This window comes from Leucoraja erinacea, chromosome 10 (genome assembly GCF_028641065.1).
Source record: "Leucoraja erinacea ecotype New England chromosome 10, Leri_hhj_1, whole genome shotgun sequence".
Classification (NCBI taxonomy): Eukaryota; Metazoa; Chordata; class Chondrichthyes; order Rajiformes; family Rajidae; genus Leucoraja; species Leucoraja erinaceus.
Window position 1 is genome coordinate 36,571,514 of NC_073386.1, and position 27,346 is coordinate 36,598,859.

The 27,346-nt window shown below is 43.8% G+C and overlaps 1 protein-coding gene across 1 annotated transcript in view; it reads left to right on the forward strand.

The window, feature by feature from the left end:
- Positions 1–27,346, forward strand: part of astn1 (astrotactin 1) — a 1,772,582-nt gene that overhangs the window by 856,993 nt on the left and 888,243 nt on the right. The window contains exon 8 of the mRNA XM_055641960.1: positions 13,234–13,318. Within this exon, the coding sequence (XP_055497935.1) occupies positions 13,234–13,318 (85 nt within the window). The remainder of the gene's footprint in view (positions 1–13,233; positions 13,319–27,346) is intronic.

Here is a 27,346-nt window from a genome sequence, read left to right on the forward strand (position 1 = left end):
AGACTAGGACAAGAGGGCACAGCCTCAGATTAATAGGACATATCTTTAGAATGGAAATGAGGGAATTTATTCAATCAGAGGATGGTGAAATTGTGGAATCGATTGTCACGGACAGCTGTGGAGGCCAAGTCATTTGGTATCGTTCAAGCGGAGATTCATAGTTCTTGATTAATAAGGGCATCAAGTGTTAGGGCAGAAGGCAGGAGAATACGGTTGAGAGGGAAAAATAGATCAGCCATGTTTGAATGGTTGAGCAGACACCATGGGCCAAATGGCCTAATTCTGCTCCTATGTCTTAGTTGGAGCTCCCTGCTGCAATGATCATCTGAAGCTGACAATCCTTGATCGTTTGTTCTGAATCGAAAAGCATGCATTGAACATTTAATGTCTTGCCTACCTCTGAAATAAAATTCTTATAATAGGAATCTTTGGAAAGTATATTGTTATTTCTAGAAATAAGGTGGTTATGTCATTGTTCAGTTTATCGTCAAGGTCAGTACAGTGGAAAAGTCTTTAAAGTACTGTTTCATTTTTGAAGGAAGAACTTCAACACAGAGTGTTAATACTCTATTAGAAAATTAACTGAAGGCCAAAAAAATTCCTTGAATGAAGCAAGAAAAATATTGATGTGAATAATTGAACCTCACTGAAAAAATGCAGTACATCTTTTCATAAAGAAAACAAATCATACTCTAACAGGGTTTTGGGTAACAAAACAAAAGTTACCGAGAGCTACACCAAATAACACATCTCTTAATTTGAATTGAAGACAGCTTAAACCTTTCCAATGTTTGGGTTTGACATTTCAATGGTTTTAATCGACTTTTAGGTTATATTTAATCTGTAGAGCAAAGAATATGTAGCTGTTGTTTTCTGCTACAATCTATCTCGTTACTGCTACCTGAGTGAAATTATCACACGAGCAACAGAAAATAGATTTAGGTTTATTATTGTCACGTGTATTGAGGTACAGTGAAAAGCATGCTATCCAAACATATCAGATAAACCACACGTAAATACAATCAAGTCAAACTTCTGTACAATATATAGAACAAAGGGGAAGATGCAGAGTTCAGAATGTAATTCTCAATGTTGTAGCACATAGACAAAGACATTAGTTCCATAAACAATGTTTCAGCTTCCCTATATGATTGGTTACTTGTTTGATCATTGAACTTGGCCAACAGTAGATGTTATGTTGAGTGCAAAGAAGGGTTAAGACCAGAATTGTCACCTATTTGTGTTCCCCAGAGATGGTGAGTTACTGCCCGCTGAGTTACTCCTGCACGTTGTGTATTTTTTTCAGTCCATTAAGTCAGAGTGATTTGTTTGTCTTTTGCCCTGAGAATTTCTCAAATCTATCATACCCCTGTGATTGGGATTTTTGCTAGTTTCTCCATATTATTTGAAATTTGCCCAGCCATGTTCTCTGTCTGGCATCACCTATCCATGTTCTTCAGGGATGCTGCCTGACCCATTGAGTTACTCCAGCACTTTGTATATTTTAAACAATCTTTGCTACTTCCCATTGATGTATCCATAATTATTACTGTCTGGCTTGATATTACAGTCGGATTTTCTCTCCAAATCAGTTTTCTCCTTTTATGTTCAGTTTAGTTTGGAGATACAGCATGGAAACAGGCCCTTCAGCCCACCCACCAACAATCGCCCTGTACACTAGTTCTATCCTACACTCTAGGGACAATTTACAGAAGCCAATTAATCTACAAATCTGCACGTTTTTGGCATGTGGGAGGAAACCGGGGCACCTGGAGAAAAACAAATTTGAGGAAGGACATTCTTGCTATTGAGGAGTGCAGCGTAGATTCACGAGGTTAATTCCTGGGAATGCTGGACTGTCATATGTTGAAAGAATGGAGAGACTGGGCTTGCATACAGTGGAATTTAGAAGAATGAGAGGGGATGTTATTGAAACATACAAGATTATTAAGTGGTTGGACACTTTAGAGGCAGGAAACGTGTTCCCGATGTTGGGGGAGTGCAGAACAAGGGACCACAATTTAAGAATAAGGGCTAGGCCATTTAGAATGGAGATGATGAAAAGCATTTTCACCCAGAATTGTGAGTCTGTCGGATTCTCTGCCTCAGAAGGCAGTGGAGGCCGATTCTCTGGATGCTTTCAAGAGAGAGTTAGATAGAGCTCTTATAGATAGCAGAGTAAAGGGATATGGGGAAAAGGCAGGAACGGGGTACTGATTATGGATGATCAGCCATGATCACAGTGAATGGCATTGCTGGCTCAAAGGGTCAAATGGCCTACTTCTGCACCTATTGTCTATTGTCTAAAACCCACGTGGTCACAGAGAGAATGTACAAACTTTGTACTTACAGCACCATGGTCATGATCGAACCTGGGTCTCTGGTGCTGTGAGGCAGCAATTCTACCACTGCGCCACTGTGCTTTTTAGACTATTACTGTTGAATCCTCAAAATCTCACAGTCTATAAGCCTACGACTAGCCTTACAGCACAGAAGGGTTTCGGCACGAAACATAGCCTATTTCCTTTGCTCCATAGATGCTGCTGCACCCGCTGAGTTTCTCCAGCATTTTTGTGTACCTACGACTAGCCTTTGTCATGTTGTATGCCGTAATTAACAATTTAACATTCTCATTGACTTCCTTAATTAACCACAGATTGTGCCTCTTTCTCTTGGAGTAGCTCTTTTTAATTGGGATGAATTCCTGCTGAGTGTTATAGACCTTCTGTGAATATCTGCCATCGTTTGTATGCTGACCAGTCTATTAGCTTATTTTACCAGTCCATCTTTGACAAGTGCACCATCATATCATTATAATTGCCCTTATTAAAGTCAAAGACAGCAGTTTTGTTCCTGGGGTGATCAAAATGTATCATTATGGTCTTTGCCTCTCAGGGAATCTTTAGCCACACAATCTCTTCTTAATCCCTCCTCACTACTCATGTCCAAATGAATTTATTCCAGGTAGGTTCCATAGCACACCGTACAATGAAACAATTCCTCACGCATTCCACAAATTATTTTTGTTCCATATCCTGGTTCATCCAATCAAAGGGCAGCCCATGGTGCAGCAGTAGAGCTGAGCAGCAGCGCCAGAGACCCAGGTTTTATCCTGACTATGGGTGCTGCCCGTACATAGTTATACGTTTTCCCCATGGCCTGCTTGGGTTTTCTCTGGGAGCTCCGGTTTCCTCCAACACTCCAAAGACAAACAGGTTTGTAAGCGAATTGTCTTGGTTTAATTGTAAATTGTTCTTAGTGTGTGTAGGATAATGTTAGTGTGTGGGGATCAATGGTCAGCACGGACTCACTAAAACTGAAACTATTATATTGAGTAAAGTCTCCCATGACAACTGCAATTCCTTCAAACAGCCCGCGATATTTCTCCATTTAATCTCTGCCCTATTGAGGGGCATGTTCTGGGGGTCATTCCAATACTATATAACTGTCTACCACTACACTACTGTATAAATTGCAATATTTCGTACCTTGTCCTAGTCACTGTGTAACTACATCTATGTAATAGCTATTAGATCAACTCAATTATCCAGGGCTGCCAACATTGGGTGAGAGTTGGGAGTGAGAAACTGCGAGAGACCAAACCCGAGGGAGCACAGCACCGCGTGAGGTGGGGGGGGGGGGGAGGGGGGGGGGGGGGGGGGGTGGGGAGGGGGGGGGGGGGGGGGGGGGGGGGGGGGGGGGGGGGGGGGGGGGGGGTGGGGGGGGGGGGGGGGGGGTGGGGGGGGGGGGGGGAGGGGGGGTGGTCCCCTCCCCTTGGAATTGTGGGGGGGGGAGGTATCTCCCCCCCCTCTGGGGGGGGGGGGGGGGGGGGGGGGGGGGGGGGGGGGGGGGGGGGGGGGGGCTTGGCAATATGGTGTCTCTCTCTCCCCCTCCCCCCCTCATCTCTCTTCCCCTCTCAGAACCCTCCATCCCCCCCTCTCCCCCCCTCCACCCTCTCTCCCCTCCTCCCCCTCCCCCTCTCTCTCCCTCCCCCTCTCCTCTCCCTCTCTCTCTCCCTCTCTCTCTCTCCCTCCTCTCTCTCCCCTCTCTCTCTCCCCTCTATCTCCCCCTCCCCCTCTCTCTCCCCTTTCCTCTCCCTTTCTCTCCCCCCTCCCCTCTCTCTCTCTCTCTCTCCCCTCTCTCCCTCTCCCCCTCTCTCTCTCCCTCTCTCCTCCCTCTCCCTCTCTCTCTTCTCTCTCTCCTCTCTCTCCTCTCTCTCCCTCTCCTCTCTCTCTCCCTCTCTCCCCCTCTCTCTCTCTCCCTCTCCTTCCCCCCTCTCCCCTCTCTCTAGAGAGAGAGACTCTCTCTCTCCTTCTCCGTCTCTCTTTCTCTCGCCTCCATCTCTCTCTCCCTCCCCCTCCTCACTCTCCCTCTCTTCTCTCTCTCTTCTCCTCTCTCCCCTCTTCTCTCCCTAGTGTCCTCTCTCTCTCTCCCTCCCTCTCCCTCTCTCTCTCTCTCTCTCTCTCTCTCTCCCTTTCTCTCTCCCCCCCCCTCTCCCCCTCTCTCCTCCCCTCTCCTCCTCTCTCCCCCTCTCTCTCTCCCCTCTCTCTCTCTCTCTCTCCCTCTCTCTCTTCCCCCTCTCTCTCTTTCCCCTCTCTCTCTTTCTCTCTCTTCCTCTCTCCCCTCTCTCTTCCTCTCTCCTCACTCTCTCTCTCTCCCTCTCTCTCTCCTCTCCCTCTCTCTCTCTCTTTCTCTCCCTCTCTCTCCTTCCCCCTGTCTCTCTCTCCCTCTTTCTCTCTCTCACCCATTCTCACTCTCTCTCTCTTTCTCTTTATCTCTCTCTCCCCCACACTCTCTCTCTCTCCCCCCTCTCTCCCCCCTCTCTCCCCCCCCCTCTCCCACCTCACTCTCCCCTCTCTCTCTCCCCTACCTCTTTTCCCCTCTCCCTTTTCTCTCTCTCTCATTCACCCCCCCCCCCCCTGTCTCTCCCCTCTCTCTCCTCTCCCCCACCTCTCTCTCCCTCCCTGGCTCCCTGTCTCCTTCCCCTTTCTCTCTCTCCACCTCCCTTTGAGAGTCTGTCCCTTCAACACAGAGACTCTCGCGGCAGCGGTGCTTCCGACGGCTCTGCGGCCTGGGACACTCGCACTGTCCGGAGTGCTCCATGGCCGGAGCTGCAGCGTCAGCCCCGCAAACTCGACAGCGCCGCAAACACTCGAAAGTCCCGTCTCCCCGCATCTGTTCCCGCCGCTGGTTTTGCTCCCATCCCTCCCGCAGCCCTGGCTCGCCAACACCCGCGGACCATGCAATTTATCCGAGTTTTGAAATTTTCGTTGATCACAAAATTTCTCACCACTGTGCATGAGAAATTTCTGATTAGCGTGAGGTCGTGAGGGCATGAGAGTTTGCTTGAGGGCATGAGTCTCACGCTCAAAGTGTGAGAGTTGGCAGCCCTGATTATCTTACTGCAAAAAATAAAAAGTATTAAATCTATATTTTTTAGTCTTTGTAACGTACTGTCGATTTGCTTTGTCCTACATACTTTCATTTATATCTCCTGCCCCAGCCTCTCACTTTACTTGTCAATTTCCCCCTCACTATCCTGCGCCGCGACTCTCATTTCCTCTTCGTTTATCAAACAGTCCTTGCAGCCGTCCCTTTTCCTGCTCAGTTTAAGTCCTGTCTACAATTCTATTCATGTGATTCACCATGATTCACGCATGGTGGTCATGATAGTTTGAAAAAGATCAGTAACTTACAGTACAAATTCAATGAAAATAAATTCCATGCAGAAATTAATTAATTATTTCTACGTGTAATGCTAGGCTGTGTTTTTTTTTTACTGTCAGATGGTGATCTACCCTCTGCTGGAGAACTATGTTGTGCTCTATTCACCGGCAATGGGAACAAAGCCAAGGACTTCGTGATGTGCAGAGGAGATGTACATAAATGGCATCAGGAAATAAAGACCATTTATGTGATGTTGCTAAAGAAATTGGGGTTGTTGTCCATTGAATAGAGCAAATTATGAATACATTTGAGGCATTCAAAATCTCGAATACTTAAAATATTTTACGCAACATTGATGGAGGCCATATGGCCGATTAAGTTTACAAGGTCATAAGGGATAGGAGTAGAATTAGGCCATTTGGCCTACCAAGTCAACTTTGTCATATATCTCTCTTTCTAAACCCCATTCTCCTGCCTTTTCCCCATAACCTCTGACACCTTGTCTAATCAAGAATCTATCTCTGCCTTAAAAAGAGATAGGTATTATACTGGCTCTCAGAACAATCTCATTCTACAGGCCAACCCAACAAACACTTGCCAGTGTTTGTCCCATATCCTTCTAAACCTGTCCTATCCATGTACCTGTCAAATTGCTTCTTAAATATTGCGGTAGTTCCTGTCTCAAGTACCTCCTCCTGCAGCTCATTCCATACACCCACTTTAACTTTATAGTAATACTTTTACAGAACTATGTGCCAAAAAGGAATTTCACTGCACCTCCGTACATGTGACAATAAAATACGATTCAACCATTAAAGTAATCCCATTCCCTAGTTTGTTCTTATCTCTTACACATGCCCATTCTCCACCTAAACCAGGAATAATTTACAGTAGCTGAAAAAACATCCACCCAGGGATGTGAGAGGAAACTGGAGAAACTCACATAGTTGGAGGGAAAACATGCAAACTCCACAATGAGAGAACCAGAAGTCAAGATCAAACCTGGAACACTGGGGCTGTGAAACAGTGGCACTAACTGCTGCACCACTGAGCCACACATCTGTCAGAGTAAAAGGGGAGAAACTGTCTGCAGTAGTAGCAACAACAATGAAAACTGGCATTTACGCAACAGTTTTAATGAAGTCAAATGTCATATGATATTTCACAAAAATATTGTTTCTGTGAGCCACATGAACAACTCAGGACCAAAAGTCATTGTATAAAAGTGCTTCTCCAAACAGGGATAGAGAAACAAACAGAGGGTTTGGATCTACCTTAATTCATATCTACTAGAATAATACAGATTTCTGATACATTAACAGATTAATACCCTGCATAAACCCTTGGATACTAACTTTCTGCTGAATGTTATAGTCATACAGCGTAGAAACAGGTCCTTCGGCCTGACTTGCCCAAGCCGAACAAAGATGCTCCATCTACACTAGTCTCACCTGCGTGCGTTTGGCCCATGTCCTATTAAACCCATCCTATACATGTACCTGTCCAAATCTTTTTTTAAATGTTGTGATAGTACCTGCCTCAACTACCTCCTCTCGCAGCTCATTCCATGTACCTACCACCCTTTGCCCCTCAGGTTCCAATTAAAATTTCCCCCCTCACCTGTGGGCAGCACAGTGGCCCAACGGTAGTGTTGTTGCCTCACAGTGCCAAAGACCTCGGTTTGTGTGGAGTTTGTATGTTCTTCCTGTGATCACGTAAGTTTACTCCAGGTGCTCCGGTTTCCTCTCACATTCCAAAGACGTGCAGCTTTGTAGGTTAATTGACCTCTGTAAATTTGTACCTAGCGTGTAGGATAGAACTCGTATATGGGTGATCATTGATCGGCGCGGACTCAGTTGGCCAAAGGACCTGTTTCCATGCTGTGCCACAAAAAACAAATTAAACTTAATCCTAAAATGGACACAAAATGTTGGAGTAATCTCAGCAGGTCAGGCAACATCTCTGGTGAAAAATAATAGGTGACTAAGTCTGAAGAAGAGCTCCGACCCAAAACTTTACTCCAGCATTTTGTGTCTATTTTCAATATAAACCAGCATCTGCAGTTCCTTCCTAAACATAAACTTAAACCTATGTCCTCTGGTTCTGCATTTCCCTATTCTGGATAAAAGAATCTATGCATCTATCTATTCCTCTCATGATCTTATAGTTTTAACATAACTGCTACTGTCAAGTCTTCTAATGTTTTTGTGCAGATTCCCCGCTTGAAAGGAATCTGATTCATCCACCCCAAAATGATGAACTGGATTTCACTCAATGACCAAACCACTTCTTTTCCATTTTTTTTTTTTTTCCTTTTGTTTTGGCAGATTCAGCAATTAATTGACAATTTCACTTGATTTATTGCGTCAGCCATTACTTTGAAGGCATTTGGATGTTGTAGGTCTTAAGGTATTTAACAGTTTAGTCTTTTAGCAGGTGAAAAACTGGCTGCCAATCGGGTGTTGTAGATAATCAGTCCTGCATGCCTTCGCTGGCGATCGCGGCAGTTTTTAGGACAGTCTCTTAGATTATATTGTTCAAGTTTTTAGCCGCGTCAACTTCCGTCTTTGTCCTCGCTTCTGGTGTCCTGTGTTTAAAGCCCCGGGCGGAACTCGGCTTATCTCCGCTTCTTTGTTCACGGTCGGGCTGACTCTGCTCCCGACCGGGCTGACTCTGCTTTCTCCCCCCACCGGGTTGACTGTTCCCAGTTGGGGTGAAGACTCAGCCTCTTGTCGGTGGCTTTTCTGGACCTGTCCGTGGCCTTCACGGTACTAGGCCCCCACCCGACATCTGTGGCTGCTGCTTGGGCTTGGCTGTGGGCTGCACAGCCCTGGATACATTCCAGGTAAGCTGACACCATGCTTGGTGACCCTTACTGCCCCTGCTTGTTTTCCAAGCTCTTCCCTGAGCTATTGCTTCCCGTTCCTACCTTTTTTCTTTTTGACGCCAATTCAAAACCATTTGGCTTGGTGTTGTTCCACTTGTTTCCAAATACTAGTTCTATTTTTAACTTTTGTTTTCGATTCTTCTTGCTGGCCTTGTTCTTATCTTCGTTCTTTTATCCTCGTCGCCAATTGTTGTGTATTCGGATGCTTTGAACAGTCTTGAATAAAGGCTCGGACACGGGAGGAATCATACAAGCTTCTTTACTGCAGGACGCCACCTTGTCTTTTCTGCTCCTGCGTACTTGTCCCAGACATCACAAGACACCAATTACTTATCCTAATTATCCCATACCTAACACTCCTCCCCCTTTAACTTGGAGGCCGGTAACACCAATTATATTACATACATAATACTCCTCCTCCTTTAACTTGGAGGCAGGTAATACCTTTCATTACAAACGTTGCCTATTTCCTTCGCTCCATAGATGCTGCTGCACCCGCTGAGTTTCTCCAGCTTTTCTGTGTAACCTTTCATTACAGTTTGACTTGACAGCTACAGATAATGTTTGATGGAAGTAAAGTTTTAGTTCTTTTTTCTTGTTATTTTGCCAGTTCCCAGCTGTTCTGAGAAAGTGGCAGTGAATGTCCTTCCTGAATCATTGTGATGAAGGTGGCTCCAAAGAGATGCTAGTTAGGGAATTCCGGCACTTTGCCCCAGTGACATTGACAAAATAGCAATCAAGATGATGTATGTTTTGCGGGGGATTTGGAAGCGATGGCGTCCCATGACATTGCTGCTCCTGTACTTCCCGGCAGCACAGGTCACAAACATGAGAGATGCTGCCAGAGGGAACCGACGAGCTGCTGCTGTGCGTCTTTGAGACAGGAGATCCCGTGGTCAAGGCATCTAGCAGGTGTTGGGTGAATAGGTAGGAGGCATCAATCATGGAGATCGGTGTGTCCTAGATGTTGTTGAGCTTCTTGAGAGCTGTTGCCTGGGCGAGTGGTGAGCAATTATTCAAGGGGTCTGGTACACCTGAAATCTCCATGGCAGTTGGAGATGGCGTTTAGTTTAGTTTAGAGATACTGCATGGAAACAGACCCTATGACCCACGGAGGCCCACCAGCAATCACCTACTCATCGTAATTCTATACACTCGGGATAATTTTACATAAGCCAATTGACCTACAAACCTGCATGTCTATGGAATGTGGGAGGAAATCGGAGCACCTGGAGAAAACCATACGGGAACAGGGAGAACATACAAACTCCGTACTGCACCCGTAGTCAGGATTTAACCCAGATCTTTGGTGCTGAAAGGCAGGAACTCTACCACTGTGCCACCGCGCCACCCCTTTGGTCTTAATGTTGCCCTTGCCAGTGATACCCACACCCCGTGAATGATTAAAAAGAGCAATTATCATTGTTTAGTCAAAATCATTTAATGTTGATATTGAATAAATTAACAATGATTTTCCATCTATATTTATGTGCATATATATAATGTATATATATATATACACACACACAAACACACGCTGAATATTGATTTCTGGTGTTTATTCGTACATTGATTGTTGTTGGGATTTTGAATTCCAGTAGCAATATTTTTTATAAACCTTGTATTATAAATGGTATCATTTAGTTTATCACCAATTTGCTCCGTGGAGTTATATAGATTGAATTGGAGATTTTTTTTATCAAATAAGATTTAAAATATACAAGTTCTGCTAAATTAAGTGGAGTAGTTTTGCAGGAAATCATGTTTATGAAGTTATTTTGAATCTGTAAATGAGATGCTGACTGAGTATGATTTAATGCCTGTTACAAAGCATCTCGTTCATTCCTCATGGAAATCAAGGCAGGATCTGGTTTAGCCAGGTGATCTAGTGTATAGTTAATGTTTATAATTACAGTGGAGAATGGGTGGGGTGAGGGTTGCAGAAAAACAAAATCTGAATAGGAGAAACAAGGAACTGCAGGTACTGGTTTACACAAAAAGGCACAAAGTGGCAGATGAGGCAGCATCTCTGGAGAACATGGATAGTGCTCCCAGAGGGTCCTGCACAAAATGTTTGGGAGCCTCTTGTGCCAATGTTTGATGCCTGATCCTAGCACTGAATCTGCGCACATTATTAATAAGTCAGCAGCGATTCAACAATCTGTCTCCTGAATGCTTTTAATTAATGACATTTATATCAATATTTATTAAAAATGTTGCTCCTTCTATTGCCTTTGGAACATTTCATTAATCCTGCATATACCAGATGTGGGAGTTGATGCAAAGAAATGCACATTAACAAATATATTGTGGGATGTTGTAATGAAGCATTTATGTCTAGTCTTTCACTCCTGCCTAGCAGAACGAATAGAGGCAATACATAGTAATCTGTTTCCAAAATTCTGTTCAACGGAATGCATTTTAGAAAAAGGTACAAGATCCAACATGACCAATTAACATATATAGTTCTACGCACCACAAATTCACTTAGAGTCATCGAGTCATACAGCATGGAAACAAGCCCTTCAGCCCAAGATGCCAGCAGCTCCACTAGTCCCACATGCTTGCATTTTGTCCATATCCCTCTAAACCTTTCCTATCTGTAGGCCTGTCCAAATGTATTTTAAATGTTGTGATACTACCTGCCTCAACTACTTCCTCTGGCAGCTCGTGTTATATACCCACCACGCTTCCATGTAACAAGAGTGAAAACAAAACATTTTAGCTTAGTAAGTGCATGCTTGCGCATATTAATTTTCAACCTTCATCGCAAATAATGCAGGTTGGCAGAGATTTTGGTCACGAACCATGAGTTTGTGCAAGCTGGGTATAAGACATCAATCCATTGACGTCTGCAGATGATCAAAGCACTAGGCCTATTCCATTTGGTCCTGTCATTACAACCTATAGCTCATTTACTTCCAACGAAGGTCCGTATACAACAATTAGATGCAGAAATTCTGGCTGCCATCTCTTCCTTATCCCTGAGACACTGAGGAAACTGTAACATGCTGCCTATGATGAGGGCAAATCAAGTTAAGACACAAAGTTCTGGAGTAATTCAGCGGCTCAAGCCACATCTCTGGAGAATATGTATTGGTGACGTTTTGGGTTTGGACTCTTCTTCAGGCTGATTCACCCAAAACATCACTTATCCATGTTCTCCAGAGATGCTGCCTGACCCACTGATTTACCACAACCTATTCACACTAGTTGCATAGTCACACTATGTTTTGCCACATTCTCATCCACCTCCTCCTGTACACTAGGGGGCAATTAACAGAGGCCAATTAACCTCCAAACTTGCACGTCTTTGGGATGGGGGAGGAAACAGGAGCACTTGGAAGAAACCCATGTAGTCACAGGGAGAATGTGCAAATGCCACACAGATAGCACCCAATGTTAGGATTGAACCCGGATCTCTAGCGCTGTGAGGCAGCAGCTCTACCAGGTGTGCCACTGTGCAGTCCTACTCTTTTTGATTTAATGCAGTCAGTGAATCCTGTAGCAACCGCAATGCTTACCTCTTGGAATGGAATTTGGGTCATGATTTGCAGGTTTGTGGCATAGTTACTTAGTGAAATATAATCCTTTGAATAGATATAGAAGCATAGACTCATACAGCATGGAAATAGGCCCTTTGGTTCAACTTGCCCATGCTGTCCAACGTACCCACTAGTCCCACCTGCCTGTGCTTTGCCCATATCCCTCTAAACCTGTCCTATCCATGTACATGTCCAAACATTTTTTAACTATGATAGTACCTGCACAAACTAGCCATTTTAATCTCTTCCAAGTAACTGCTGTTGCCTTTCTATAATGAAAGGGTTAGTTGACAAGTGCTGTTTTTCTACTCATGATAGGTGCTCCTGGTGACAGATTTGTTTTGTTTAATTGAATGCTTTGTCCAATTCACATTGTTTTGAACGCTATCACATTATCTGCTGGTGACTTCATGAAAATGTTGTCATTCAGTGCATTTGAAATGAACCCAGTCACAATTTTAATCAAAATGATACGATAATTTTGTTCCAGTAATAACATAAAAAACATAAAAATAGTGGTGTAACTTCAGCCACCTGATGCAGCATTCATGTAATGTATATTCATGTAATGGAATGTAAAGGACAAGAGGGCATCACTTTAAGCTGAAAGAGGCAAAGATTAAAGGTTGGGGCAGTTTCTGCCCAACATTAAAAATTATGTTGGGGCAGTTTCCTACACAGAGAGTGGTGGATGTCTGAAACACACTACTAGGGGTGGTGGTGAAGGCACAACTGATAGTGGCATTTAAGAAGCTTTTAGATAGGCACATGGATCTCCAGGGAATGGTACGATATGTGTCACATGCAGGCTGAGTAGTTTAACCTGGCATCATGTTCGGCACAGACATTGTGGGCTCAGGGGCTTGTTCCTGTGATGTTCTCTTCTATGTTCTATATTTTGCAACCATGGAACCTAAAGTAAGGAATGTGTATATGAGGTATATAACATAAGATAAATTAGTAAAATTATTTTTTTGCGAATTTAGTGACCTGAATCATTTGGGGTCAAACTAATTACAATTCATCCTCTAGATGTCTGTTGGAAAGATTCATTTCCTTCATCCAATAAAAGTTCAGGACTTGTTTTATCTGAGCTGTGAAGGTTTTGACAAAGCTGATCTTTGTTTCCTACAGGTGAATGTGAATGCCAAGAGGGGTACACACGAGATCCTGTCCACAAACACCTTTGCATCAGAAATGACTGGGGAACAAATCAAGGGTGAGTGTATGAATTTTCACTGAATCCTATTTCATTCCACTGCATGTTTTTAAATCATTAAATCTTTTACTTATTATTCATCAATGCTATGCCAAAACAATTCTGTATTGTTGCAGTGGATATGTTTGTATTTCAAAAGTAATGCTTTCATCTATGAAGGTATTTTTAGGTTGCATCAAAATCTATCATTTTATTTTCTTCCTCACATTATGTTTATTTTTTAACATTTGATCCCCTCAGAAACTCTAACATAAAGACATTTTGTACCAAGAATTTTCTCCTGGATTGATTTATGGGTATATTTATGACATTTATAACTTGCAGTTAGAAACATCTTCTCTAAGATCGCTTTATCAAACCACTCATTGATTTAATGACTATTTTAAATTGCCCTTTGCTTTCACTTTACCGGACGAGAATTAAATGGAACAATTCAATCATTGGTGTATTTGAAGGAAGGTAAATGCACACATGTTGGTGGAATAGATGGGCATGCTGACTGAAGCTGAGGATGGGACGGGGCTCTTGATGAATATAAGCACTGGCATGGATCATTTGGACAAAATGACCTGCATCTGTGCTGAATCTATGCCTTAGAATAAGGGTGGGAAAAACTGGACTGTAATGAGTAGCACGATCATTGCACAGTTGATTGTGAAACTATTGCATTCCAGTGTTCTTGCTTCTATTCTTTATTTGCCTCCAATTAATGTAATTCTCTGTTTTTTATTGCTTCAGACATTTTGTTTCCTGTGTGGCATTGAAGGCAGTCAACAAGACTAAATATAATACCACTATCATAGAGGGAAGAACCTCTGACTATAATTAATGTTTTGCTTTCAATCTATTATTCAACTGGTTTCTAATGGAAAATTGCAAACTGCAAACCATTTTTCATAATGTCTAATTATCTTGCAGTTACAGAATTGGCTGCACATGTTTCACCAGTACTGCCATTGGGGATTCAGTTTAGTTTCCATGACTACACAGCATGTTCTTGTACATATTTGTACAACATCTTCCAGTACTAGATGCTGCCTGTCTGGGTTTGCTCTGTTCCAGCCCACCTTGCTGTTGGCTGGATCACTGTTAATTACTATTCCTATCTTTTGCCAGCAGCACAGTGGCACAGTGGTAGAGTTGCTGACAATGGGTGCTGTCTGTACGTAGTTTATACATTCCCCCTGTAACCGCGTGTGTTTGCTCCAGGTGCTCTGGTTTCCTCCCACGCTCCAAAGACGTTCAGGTTTTTGTCTCCTAATCAGAAGAAGGACATTCTTGCCATAGAGGGAGTACAGAGAAGGTTCACCAGACTGATTCCTGGGATGTCAGGACTTTCATATGAAGAAACACTGGATAGACTTGGCTTGTGCTCGCTAGAATTTAGAAGATTGAGGGGAGATCTTATAGAAACATACAAAATTCTTAAGGGGTTGGACAGACTAGATGCAGGAAGATTGTTCCCGATGTTGGGGAAGTCCAGAACAAGGGGTCACAGTTTAAGGATAAAGGGGAAATCTTTTAGGACTGAGATGAGAAAAACATTTTTTACACAGAGCGTGGTGAATCTCTGGAATTCTCTGCCACAGAATGTAGTTGAGGCCAGTTCATTGGCTATATTTAAGAGGGAGTTAGATGTGGCCCTTGTAGCTAAAGGGATCAGGGCGTATGGAGAGAAAGCAGATACAGGATACTGAGTTGGATGATCAGCCATGATCATATTGAATGGTGGTGCTGGCTTGAAGGGCCGAATGGCCTACTCCTGCACCTATTTGCTATGTTTCTATGTAGTTCATTGACTTCTGTAAATTGTCCCTAGTGTATAGGTTAGAACTAGAGTACGGGGTGAATGCTGGTCGGTGTGGACTCGGTAGGCCGAAGGGCCTATTTCCATGCTGTATCTCTACCAGCACTAGGCCTGTATTCGCTGGAGTTTAGAATGATGAAGGTATACCTCGTTGAAATTTACCAAATAGTGAAAGGTCTGGATAGATTGGATGTGGAGCGGATGTGTCCACTATTGGGAGATAAGGAGGGATTTCATTAATCTGTGGAATTCATTGCCACAGAAGGCTGTGCAGGCCAAGTCAATGGAAGTTTTTAAAGCAGAGTTTGACAGATTCTTGATTAGTGTGGATGTCAGAGGTTATGGGAGAAGGCAGGAGAATGGGGTTGAGAAGGAAAGATAGATCGGCCATGATTGAATGATGGAGTAGACTTGATGGGCCAAATGGCCTAATTCTGCTGCTATAACTTATGAGCTCTTCTTCTTATCGAGTCCACACACGAGATTAGAAGTTGTTCAGCTAGAGCTGAACACACTTCTCGTCATCCGCACAATGGTGTCTGCCTTGCGCTTCTTGTGCTTCTTGTGCGTGGTGGTGGAAATATTGGTGGAAATGGGGCCTCGACGTGAACACTCTTTCTTTGACTCCACCTATGAGCTAAACTAAACAATTAGTTATAGGTGATGACCCTGAAAGCCAAGTGGCAGAACAGCACAATCACATAGGAAGCTGACTTTTTTGATGGAAATAAAACCAGAAGAACTTAGCCATGAGTGTGATATTCTGTCAAAGGCCTTCTCTTGGCCAGATCTGATGAAGCAATTGTCCACCCCCCCTGCCCTGTGAATGTCCCTGAGTGAGGCAAAGCTGACATAAATCTTTTACTGTAGGTATGGTGCAATTCTGCTCTGGCTGAATCACTAGCAAACTTGACTCATTGACCTGTAAAATGTACTCATAAGATTTACGAGGATGTTGCCAGGACTCCGGTTATCAATGTTCGATCCCTTCCACCTCTTCCTCTCAGTGGATGAAGGCGATGATGGCTTTGCACATGAATTCTGACATGCTGCCAGATGAAAGCAGAGAGCCAGACACTGGCAGCAATTCAGAGATGATCCATTCCCAGGAGACCATGTACGACTCAGCTGACTCAGCCGACAAGCTATTGATTCCAGATGTTTTATTTGTCTTGAAGGAATGCATAGACCTTGTCAATGTACCCAAAGTTAATGTTAGTGCAGACTCTTCCTCATGCTGTAATCAAAACATCTGAGGTAGAGGACAATGGAGGCATGTTGTCTGTAGCCTTCATAGAGTACAGAAACAAGCCCTTTAGTCCCTCGCCCATGTCAATACCCCATTTATGTTTGTCCCATTTGTTCTCATTTGGTTCATATCCCTCTAAAACATTCTTAATTAGTATAATTTAGTTTAGTTTAGTGTATTATTGTCACGTGTACCGAGGTACAGGGAAAAACATTTGTTAATGTACTATCCAGTCAAAGAAAAGACTACATTAATACATTCAAGCCATCCACAGTGCACAGGTAAAGGACAAAGGGTACAATACTTAGATATAACATTGAAGATAACATTTTTCTCCAGAGATGCTGCCTGACTCATTGAGTTACTCCAGCACTTTATGTCTTTCATATAAACAAACATCTGCAGTTCTTTTCTACACATTGAAATCCATCTTACAATACATATTCATGTGTACATGAAACTTATGTTGCACAATCTGGTAGCTTGTTTTGATAGATTGATGTGCAAGTATCTGCTCTGCATTCCATACTATCTGCTGTCATATTTTTAGCAGTTTACAGCAGTTGTTGCTGCCACCTCACCACTCCAGCCACCTGGGTTTGACCCTGTCCTCCAGTGCAGTCTGCGTGGACTTTGCATGTTCTACCTGTGCATGCTTCCCCCAACTGCTCAGGTTTTTTCCCACAGGTCAGTAAGAAAATACAGGAGAGTGGAAAAAAAGAGAATGGCTGGGGTTTGAGTGTTCTTTGATTATGGTGGCTGCTTTTCGGAGACAGCATGAAGTGGTTGATGGAGTGGATGGTAGGCAGGCTGATTTGTGTGATAGACTGGGCTGTGTTCAAAACTCTTGGGTGAGTAAAGCAGTTGCCATCCCAAGCTGTGATGCATCCCGGTAGGATGCTATCCATGGTGTATCTGTACAACTTGGGAGAGTTACTTGAGACATGCCAAACGTCCGTGGCCTTCTGAGGAGGATTTGGTGGGCTGTCTTGACTGTAGCAGCAAAGTGGTTAGACAAGACAAATAGTTTGTGATAGTTACATCTAGATATGTGAAGTTCTCGATCATATTCACTTCATATGGATTGAAGTGTATACAGATCCACTTCCTGAAGCTCATGACCAGCTGCTTTGTTTTGGTGACGTTCAATGTAAAGGAAACCAACGACTCCATGGCAGCAGCTCCATCATCCTGATGAGCCAAACGGCCTCTTTCTGTGCTGGTATAAGTAAACTGAAAATCAATCACCTGTTCACACTGCCTTCAGTCTCTGATTCCTCGCAGCTCCACTGCCCCACAACCACCCCCACAGATTTCAGTGACACCTGCATGAAATTATTTCTACTTCTGTTCAAACCCTCCCTAAACCTTTTACTCACTCAAACGTGGCTCCTCACTAACACCTAGACCTGCCGCCACATGAGATCGATCAACCGTGATGGTGGCAGAGTGGTGCAACTGGTTGACCCAGGTTCAATCCTGACCACTGGTGCTGCCTGTGTGGAGTTTGCGTGTTCTCCCTGTGACCACGTGGGCTTCCCCCAGGAACTCTGGTTTCCTACCACATCTCAGACATGCAGGTTTTTAGATTAATTGGCTTCTGTAAAATTGTCCCCAGCAGAGTGGATGCAAATGTCTTTTACCATAGAATTGATGTGTGGAGATAATCAATGATCAGTATAGAATCAGTGAACAGAGGATTATGTTTCTACTTCCAATTCAATTTAACTGCCATGTACTGCAGTAGGAATCCAGGCAGACTTTCCTCAGACTTGCGGAATTTTGACTGTGCAAAGCCATAATTGCTTTGTTTTCAATAGTCAGTGGTCAATGATGCAATGTCACATGTGCAACCGCACAGTGAAACTCTCTTTTGGCATACAGTGCAGTAAAGTATTGCCACACTCAAGCACACTCTCCAATTAGCAAAGTGTACAGAAATAGTCCACAGAGACTACATGCAAGAGCATCCAAGTTTTGGTGCCATTTTCATAGTCCAGTCCACGCTCTAGGTCTTATAAGCAATGCCCGACCAGGCAAGCCTCTGGCTGCTGCAGGGCCTCCAGCCATCACCTTACTCTGGATTGTCTAGCAAACCGACATCCCTCTCCTTGCCCACCGTGCCCCGTGAGCGCTTCCTGCAGCCGATCTTGAGGTCGCGGAAGGCCAGACTGTCATTCACTTTCCTACTGGCCTTTCTCCTCATGTCCGTCATCGCCGGCTCCCTCCTCTCTGGTATCTGGTCTTCTTTGAATGAGCAGAGGGGCAGCTTGGCATCTTCCCCACTACAGGCCATGTCCACAATGTCTTTTTCGTCAGCCCACTAGGTCATTTTTATTCTTTCCATTCAAATAAACCTTGCTACAGTGCAGACCAAGACCAGCTTATTAACATTTATAACAAAACATACCAGGAAAACCCTTCATTTGGATATAGAGATACATTGGACAATCCTTGTGTGTCATTGCACTCGTCAATTACACCACAGTTGAAGAAAGTGAAGAGTTTGGATATAGCTGAGGTGTGAAATTGCTTTGCTACCAATGATGTTCATTTTCCATTCAATTGTGAAGGTCTTACAAAATGTAATTGAATTGCCCGTGTTGGGGATGTGACCATTAAAAGCATGTGCTGCAGTTTCCAAAACCAAAGGCGAATAGTGTGCTTTGTCGGCAAGCCGATTGAATTGACTCATTACTTAAAAAGAAATCCTGACCCAGTTTGTACCTCTTTTGGGAGCCACTAATTGGTTGGCTGATAAAATAGAATTTTAGCTTCCACATGAAAACTCTGCTGTAATTAGTCATATTAGGAGGCAAAGGGCCCCTGAGTTATGGGATCTGACCTGGCTGATGAAGATTTAATTCTTTCCCCATCCAACAATTCCTTCCCCTTCTGAACTGATCTTATCCATTTTAGTTTCGGATTTTAGCAAGTGTGGACTCAGGCCAAAGCTGATGTCCTCAGATTTCAGCATTTCGTCCCCCTTCAGACCGATTATAAATCCTAAAACTTTTACTCTTCAGATTTATGGTATTTTGCCATGCAGAAATTGCCTTCAAACCTAAAATCAATTTCTCTATTCCCTCTTGACCAACATACAGAAAGTATATCCATATTGTTTGGCTCTATGATGGTACTATAAACTATTTAATTACTTCTGCAAATTTGACCCTTGTCTCCATTATCCAATCTTAAAAGTCCTCACTCTTTTCAATCATATTTTAAAATCTCATTGTTTCACTGACTTTCAAAGAAAGCTGTTGATGTTTGATTTAAAGATCTTTGAACTATATATTATTCTGCAGCAATTCCTTCTTACCTTTACAAATCCACTGTGTATCCTTAAAATAGGATCTTCCATGGTGAAATCCAAGATACAACTTAAGTATGCAATCTTATTAATTCAGTGACACTGGATCTCTGCAAGTTCCCATGGATTCCGGCAAGTGTGAGACACGTGTTGTGCAATTAGACTATGTCCATTCGTGGCATGGTGGGCAGCTCAATATAGTCTTGTTGTCAGCTGTTTTACTGCATTGTCTATACCACTCATTAGTTACATGTATCAGCAGTCTACACAGATGGTGAGCTCCACTTAAAGGCCATGTGTAGCTCTTAAAAGGAAGGTGGAATGTTGATGCAAGAAGTGGTAGGCAGAATTTGAAGTCTGGTACTTTGCTCTGATACAACAGGATGCATTGAGATTTGTAAATATGCACTGGAACCTTTGAGAGAACAGATGGAAAAGGTGCAGGGTTTTCCTGTGTTACTGGTGAAGAAGCCTTCCCAACCAATGTTGAGGAGGCAGCGGGAAGAAATAGTGGCAAGGATCATTTCCAGGAGGGTTGGTTCCAGAAGGCAGATGCCGTTCAGGGAGAAGTTTCACGATCTCACTTGAGTGGGTTGGTCTTCAAAAAAAGCCTACCCCATCAAAGGCACAGGAGGTGCATCCACTCAATAAACTTACATCAGCCTCACAGCACAGTCTCTGCCAGTCAATGTCATGCCATGATACTCACTCCACCTCTGTATATGACAGTATATGACATGCACACTTGTATCTTACTTGCAAAAGAAGGGGGTGCTTAAAAATAGGTTACAATAGACAATAGACAATAGGTGCAGGAGTAGGCCATTCAGCCCTTCGTGCTAGCACCGCCATTCACTGCGATCATGGGTGATCATCCACAATCAGTACCCCGTTCCTGCCTTCTCCCCATATACCTTTACTCCGCTATCTTTAAGAGCTCTATCTAACTCTCTCTTGAAAGCATCTAGAGAATTGGCCTCCACTGCCTTCTGAGGCAGAGAATTCCACAAATTCACAATTCTCTGGGTAAAAAGGTTTTCCCTCATATCCGTTCTAAATGGCCTACCTCTTATTTTTATTCAGCAATGAATCAGGAAGTGTAGGCATGCCTGCATTTCTTAACACCGTGGGAGACACAGGGCTGAACATTATACAACATAGAATATGGATAGAACATTAAAGAGGCTCTTTGATCCACAATGTCTGTGCCAAACATTATGCCATGATAAAATACTCATCTGCCTACAGATGATCCATATTCCTTCATTACTGCATATTCATGGCTTATTTAAAACCCTTTTAAATGTCTTCATCATCACATCCCTTGCAGCTTGTTACAGGCATCCACAACTCAATGTGTAAAACAATTTACCCTGCACATCTCCTTTAAACTTTGCTCATTTCATCTTAAAAAATGTCCCTCTAGTTTTTATGATTTCCACCCTGGGTAAAAGCTTCTGATTGTATACCTTACCTATGCTTCTCATATTTGTATATACATCTATCATTTCTCCCCTCAATCTCCAATGTATCAGAGAAAATAATCCAAGTTTATCCAACCTGCCTTTATAGCTAATGCACTCTAATCCAGGAAGCATTCTAGTAAATCTCTTCCCCTCATTCTGCACATCCTTCCTATATTGTGGCGACCAGAATTGTACGCTATACTCCAAATTAGGAAGGTGCATCTCAGTGAATTAAAACCTGCTTCCGTGAGGCATCGGCTCTACCAACTGCGCCACTTTGTGGCCGTTCGGCACTATGGTGCTGTGATGTATTTCCACACTGCAGGATGGTGCATATCTTGGAGTCGTTGCAGGGGGCGGTGTTCCCCTGCACCACTGGGAGGTAAAGGCTGGAAGATTTTGGAGGGCTGTTGAAGAAGCGTTGGAAGGTTGTTGCAGGAAATCCTGCATCTGGTGAATATTGCAACCAGTCCACCAGCAGTGGAGGGAGATGAACATTTAATGCAGTGGATGGAAGACTCATCAAGGCAGTTGCTTTATCTTCCATGGATTTGAACCTTTTGAACATTGTTGGAACTGCCTTCATTCATGCAGTTGGAGAGTATTCAAGTAAAGTTCTGTTTACTAGACGCTGCAAAGGTTTGGGGGAAGTCATGAGAGCGAGTCTAGTTTAGTTTAGAGATGCGGCACAAAAACAGAATCTTCAGCCCACGGAGTCCGCACTGACCAGCAATCACTCCTTACACAAGCACCATCCCACAAACTAGGAGCAATTTGCAGTCTTTATCAAAGCCAATTAACTTACAAATCTGTACGTCTCTGGAATGTCGGCGGAAACCGGAGAGCCCGTAGAAAACCCACATAGGTCACGGGGAGAACGTGCAAACTCAGTACAGACAGTACTCAGATCTCTGGTGCTGCAGGCAGCAACCCTACCATTGTACCACTGTGCCACCCCATTGATGCTTAATAATACTGCCTTTGAAATTGGATCCGTTCTGTGTTCTCAGCAGTTGGAAATTTTAGGTATGGCCCCACAAGAACAGAAGAAGATAGAATCATGAGTGGGCCACCAGACCCCCCTCAATCCTGCCCCAGCATTCAATATGCCCCAGGTTCTGGCCTCCAATCATTAAAGTCCCCAATCTCCTGATCCATCAAAAATATATCTACCTTCACTTTCAATGCTTCTAATGGGCTTCTCTGGGGCAGATAATTCTAGCATTCACCTCCATCTGCCAGAGTCCCCAACCCATGACATACCTCACTAATGATCTGAACCTCCCAGTCTCCACATTACCCAGTCTCCCAATCTACTCTTCACACTGCCTCAGAAAAGCAGCCAACATGATCAAGGACTCGTCCCACTCCATTCATTCTATCTCTCCGCTCTCGACCAGCAGAAGGTACAGAAGCTTGAAACCACCCACCATCAGACTCAGGAACAGCTTCTTCCCCTCTGTTTTCTGGAGGGATCTTTCATAAGCTAGAATACTGCTGAATGTACCGCTGCCACTTTCAAGACATTTTACTTTGTCTAACGGGCTGATGTGCTACAATCCTGAGAACTATATTCTATACTCTGCATCTTCCCCTTTGCTCTATCTATTGTACAAGTTTGAGCTGACTGTATGTATGTATGGGATGTATGAATGGTATATTTGATCTATTTGGATAGCATGCAAAACTAAGCTTCTCACTCGGCCTCGATACATGTGACAGTGATAATCCTAAATATACAGTAAACCCTCTTGATCTGACCTACCCATTATTGTCGGCTTTGACCTTACCGAATGGAAGCTCTAAGACCTATTGGTAAATTCTGCCACATATTCAGCAATCCCCTCCCATCGAATAATTCACTTAATATAAGCTTGCCCACACCACTTGGTAGGAAGTGAGGTAAATTTCAGGCATTGGACAAAATGCGTTTTACATTTGGATGGGTGCAACACTGAACATTTGGTGCTAGTACTTAGTTTAATTTTCTTTAGATAAATCAAACTGATTAGACCAGTGCAGCAATGGTTTGAGACGTTAATAGAACATTACAGTGGAGGTATTGCATTTCAGCCACATTTTATAAAGGCAAGCAAGGAAAGTTTACAATAGATCAATGGCAGGGACACATTAGAAATCGTGAACTGCTACATCCTCAGTTTCCTAATTGGGTTTTTGATTCCAGGGAAATTAATCAGAATAGAAATTGGAAAGTCACCAAAGTGAAAATAAAAACTTTGTTTCTAATGAAGGAATTACCCGTAAATATAATAAAACTATGAAAGCGAGTACAACTGTTTACAAAGTGAATAATTTGTAGTTTATTTGAGATCCTTTTATCACAAGATGGTGAAAAGTCATGACTGAGCATTTTAAGCTGGGGTTTACTGAGCCGCAGACTATGAGCACATTTACCAGATGTGTTCATGGGCAGTCTGTTAACCTTCCCCTGCTAAAGACAAGTGAGTTTGGATGCAATGGTAATGAAAAACTTAAAATCCCAATATCAAACCCAAACATACACAGTCATTTAAACAGGACCAGGAATGGGTCGCCACTGCATTGTGCACTCTGAATCTTTCCCTATGGTCTACCTATTATACATCAGTCATAGATGCATACAGCATGGAAACAGGCCCTTTGGTCCAAATTGCCCAAGTCAACCAACATGCCCCATTTGCACTAGTCCCACCTGCCCATGTTTGGCCCAGATCATTCAAAACCTTTCCCCATCCACCAACAAAATCAACATGCCCCATGCACTTGTCCAAATGTCCTTTTAAATATTGTTATTGTACCTTCATCAACTACTTCCTCTGGCAGCTCATCCACATATTTACCACCTTCTGTGTGAAAACAGCCCCACAATGTTCCGAGTAAATCTTTCCCCTGTCAACTTAAACCCATGTCCTCTGGTTCCTGATTTCCCTACTCTTGGTAAAAGACTCATTGGGTTTACCCTATCTAATCCCTTCATGATCTTATACATTTGTAAAAGATCGCTCCCCATCCTCCTGCATTCCACGGAATGAAGCTCTAGTTGCCCAACATCTCACTATAGTTTAAGCCCTCAATTACTGGCAGCCTTCTCGTAAATCTTCACTGCACTCTTTCCAGCTTAACAACATCCTTCCTGTCGCAGGTTGATCAAAACTGAACACTATACTCCAAATACGGCCTCACCATCATCTTGTGCAACTGTAACCTAACATCCCAACTTTTATTCTCAAAACCCCTATGGTCATATCTACAGAGACCAATTAACCTGTAAACCCGTTTCTTTGGGATGTGGGAGGAAGCCAGAACATACGTAGGAAAGCCACATGGTCACATAGTGAATGTGTAAACTCCACACACAGGCAAGTGCACACGGTGCACACACAAACACATACAGACACACAGCACCCAAAGTTACAGTAGCATCGATGTGGGATGAAAACAGAGCAACCGTAGGAAACCTGTAAATTGCGGGGTCACAGGGAGAACCAGCGATGCCACTGTGCCACCCAATATTGTTTCCAGTATTGGATTCCCACAAGCAATTGCCTTGGGCTTTCACATCTGCCAGAGCATTGCTGGAAATTTAATGTTCTCTGAGCTGACTCTGGCTCACAGCCGATATATTCTCTGATGCAATCAATGGCTGTAGTCCACTCACTTTACCTCAGAGCACAAGGCAACTTGTGTGGTGTTTCATATAATGGAAGGAGATCTTGGTGTTAGTTTAGTGTAGCTAGTTTAGAGGTATAGCATGAAAACCGACCCTTCAGGCCAGCTGACCATCAATCACCCGTTCACACTAGTTCTATGTTATTCTACTTTCTCATCCACTACCAACACACTGAGGGCATTTTGCGGAAGCCAATTAACCTACAAACCCGAATGTCTTTGGGATGTGGGAGGAAACCGGAGCACCCAGAGGAAACAGCACTCGAGGTCAGGATTGAACCCAAATCTTTGGCACTGTGGGGCAGCAGCTGTACCAGCTGCACCGCTGTGCTGCCCAAAAATCCTTGTTTGTCATAAACAATTATGAAAACACATGAGTGGGCTGCTGTACCACATCTGCCTGTTCAACTGAGATGGTCTTATCAGCATTTCCCATGCAGCAGTCGGAATTGTTGAAACTGTAGCGGTGACATCTCGACTATTGGTAATTCTGCAGCAGATAATTTTTTTCAAAGAAATGAAAGGAATAAAGCACCTGCTGCTTTGAATGGAAGACAATACCCAAGGTTTTGCACAGAATATGAGTCATTGTCATCTGAATCCGCTCAGCTTTTTATGCCACTCTAATTCCAATTACAATGCCAGGCTTCTAGAATTTGGAACAATGTTTACGGATTTTTTAGCATTTAGTGATGAAAGACTAGTGCTGCAACATTTAAAGTCCAAGCTATCAAGCAGGATGTTTGAGTGGTGGATAAGTGAAGATCACCAACAAGGCGAGCTTGGAGGGTGACCTGGATTAACGCTTGGCCTGTAAGGCTACACACTTTAATAGTTGAAGATAGATACAAGGTGCTGGAGTAACTCAGTGGGTCAGGCAGCATCTCAAATACAGATTGGCTTTGTCAGTCTATAACTACGGTTTCCGGTCCGCTTCATTCTCTATCCACTTTCACTCTGGTCTTTCAGTCTTTAACCACCAGCACTTCCACCAATATACAGCATAAACTGAAGGACCACCATCTCATATTCCAACTCAGCATATGTCAAATATAGGAACTAAACACTGCTTTTAATTAGATTAATTTAGTTTAATTTAGAGATACAGTGTAAAAACAGGCCCTTCAGCTCACCGAGTCCGTGCCGACCAGTGATCACCCGTAAACTAGTTCTAACAATTTACAGAAGCCAATTAACCTACAAACCTGTACGACTTTGGAATGTGGGAGGAAACCGGAGCACTCGGAGAAAACCTATGCGGTCACAGGGAGAACATGCAAACTCCATACAGAAAGCACCTGTGGTCAAGATGTAAGGCAGAAACTGTACCACCGCATGCCACTGTGCCGCACTTGCGTTTGGATATCCCCTGCCTTTTTTTCTCTACAGATGTGGCTCTATCATTATCTCTCAATCAATTTTCATCATGTATCATTTCCTCCATCTGCCAATTTTTTAAGTGACTATTGCCTTGACAACTACCGCATGTACTCCCTTGGCTTTCTCCACCTCCATTTCCACAACTTAAAACACATTTGGCTTCTTGTTTTTCCAGTTGTACTGTAGGGGCCTTGATCCACTCGTGTTGTCTGCCCTACTGAGAGCTTCCAGCATTTGATCATTGTATTTTAGACTAGACTAAGTCGCATGCAAGGCCTGGTCCCCCAACGCAACCCGTTCCTCAACGCAATATTCCATCACTCACCCGTTCCCCCAACGCAACGCAATATTCCACCACTAATGCCTATCCCCCTCTCATCAAATCCACCCCTCCCTGTCTCCCTCTCCCTCTACTCTCCCCTCTATCCCACCTTGCCCATCACTCCGAACTCCTTCTACCACCCTCACTACCCTCATACACTCCACTACCACTCTAGCCCACTCCCTCCCTCTCTTTCCCCCACCCTCCCTCTCTCTCTTGCCCTCCCCTCCCTCTCTCCCCCTGCCTCCCTCATTCCTCTCTCCTCCCTCCCTCCCTCATCCCTCATCCCTCTCTCCCTCATCCCTCTCCCCCCCTCCCTCCCTCCCTCTTCTCTCCCCCCTCTCCCTCCCTCATCCCTCCCCCCCCCCCCTCCCTCATCCTTCTCTCCCTCCCCCTGTGATGTGGGCCGGGCTGCGGCACTCCCTCTCTCCGTGTAACGCTGCAGTGCCTTAGGGCCCCTCCCGGTGTCCACACCCATGGGCAGGAGCCGCTGAGGCGCTGCCCGTCCGGGGACCTGCGATGTCCCTCACCAGCGGGTAGACAGCGGGCTCAGCGCTGCTGGTCTATCATGTACTGTTTTTGAGCATATAGAAGTACCCCACAAACTGGAAGATAACAAGATCAGAGTTTTAGTCATGTATAGATAGATTCCAGATTCTGCAGTTTATGCTTTGTTTTGTTCTTCTCAATATTAGTTGTCTGCATTTGATTACCAATTCTGCTACAAATGAAGAAAATAAGTGTTGGTCACTTTGCCACACAACACTGTCCTGCCATTCAATATGATTATGTCTGATCTGGCCCAGGTTTAGTTTAGTTTAG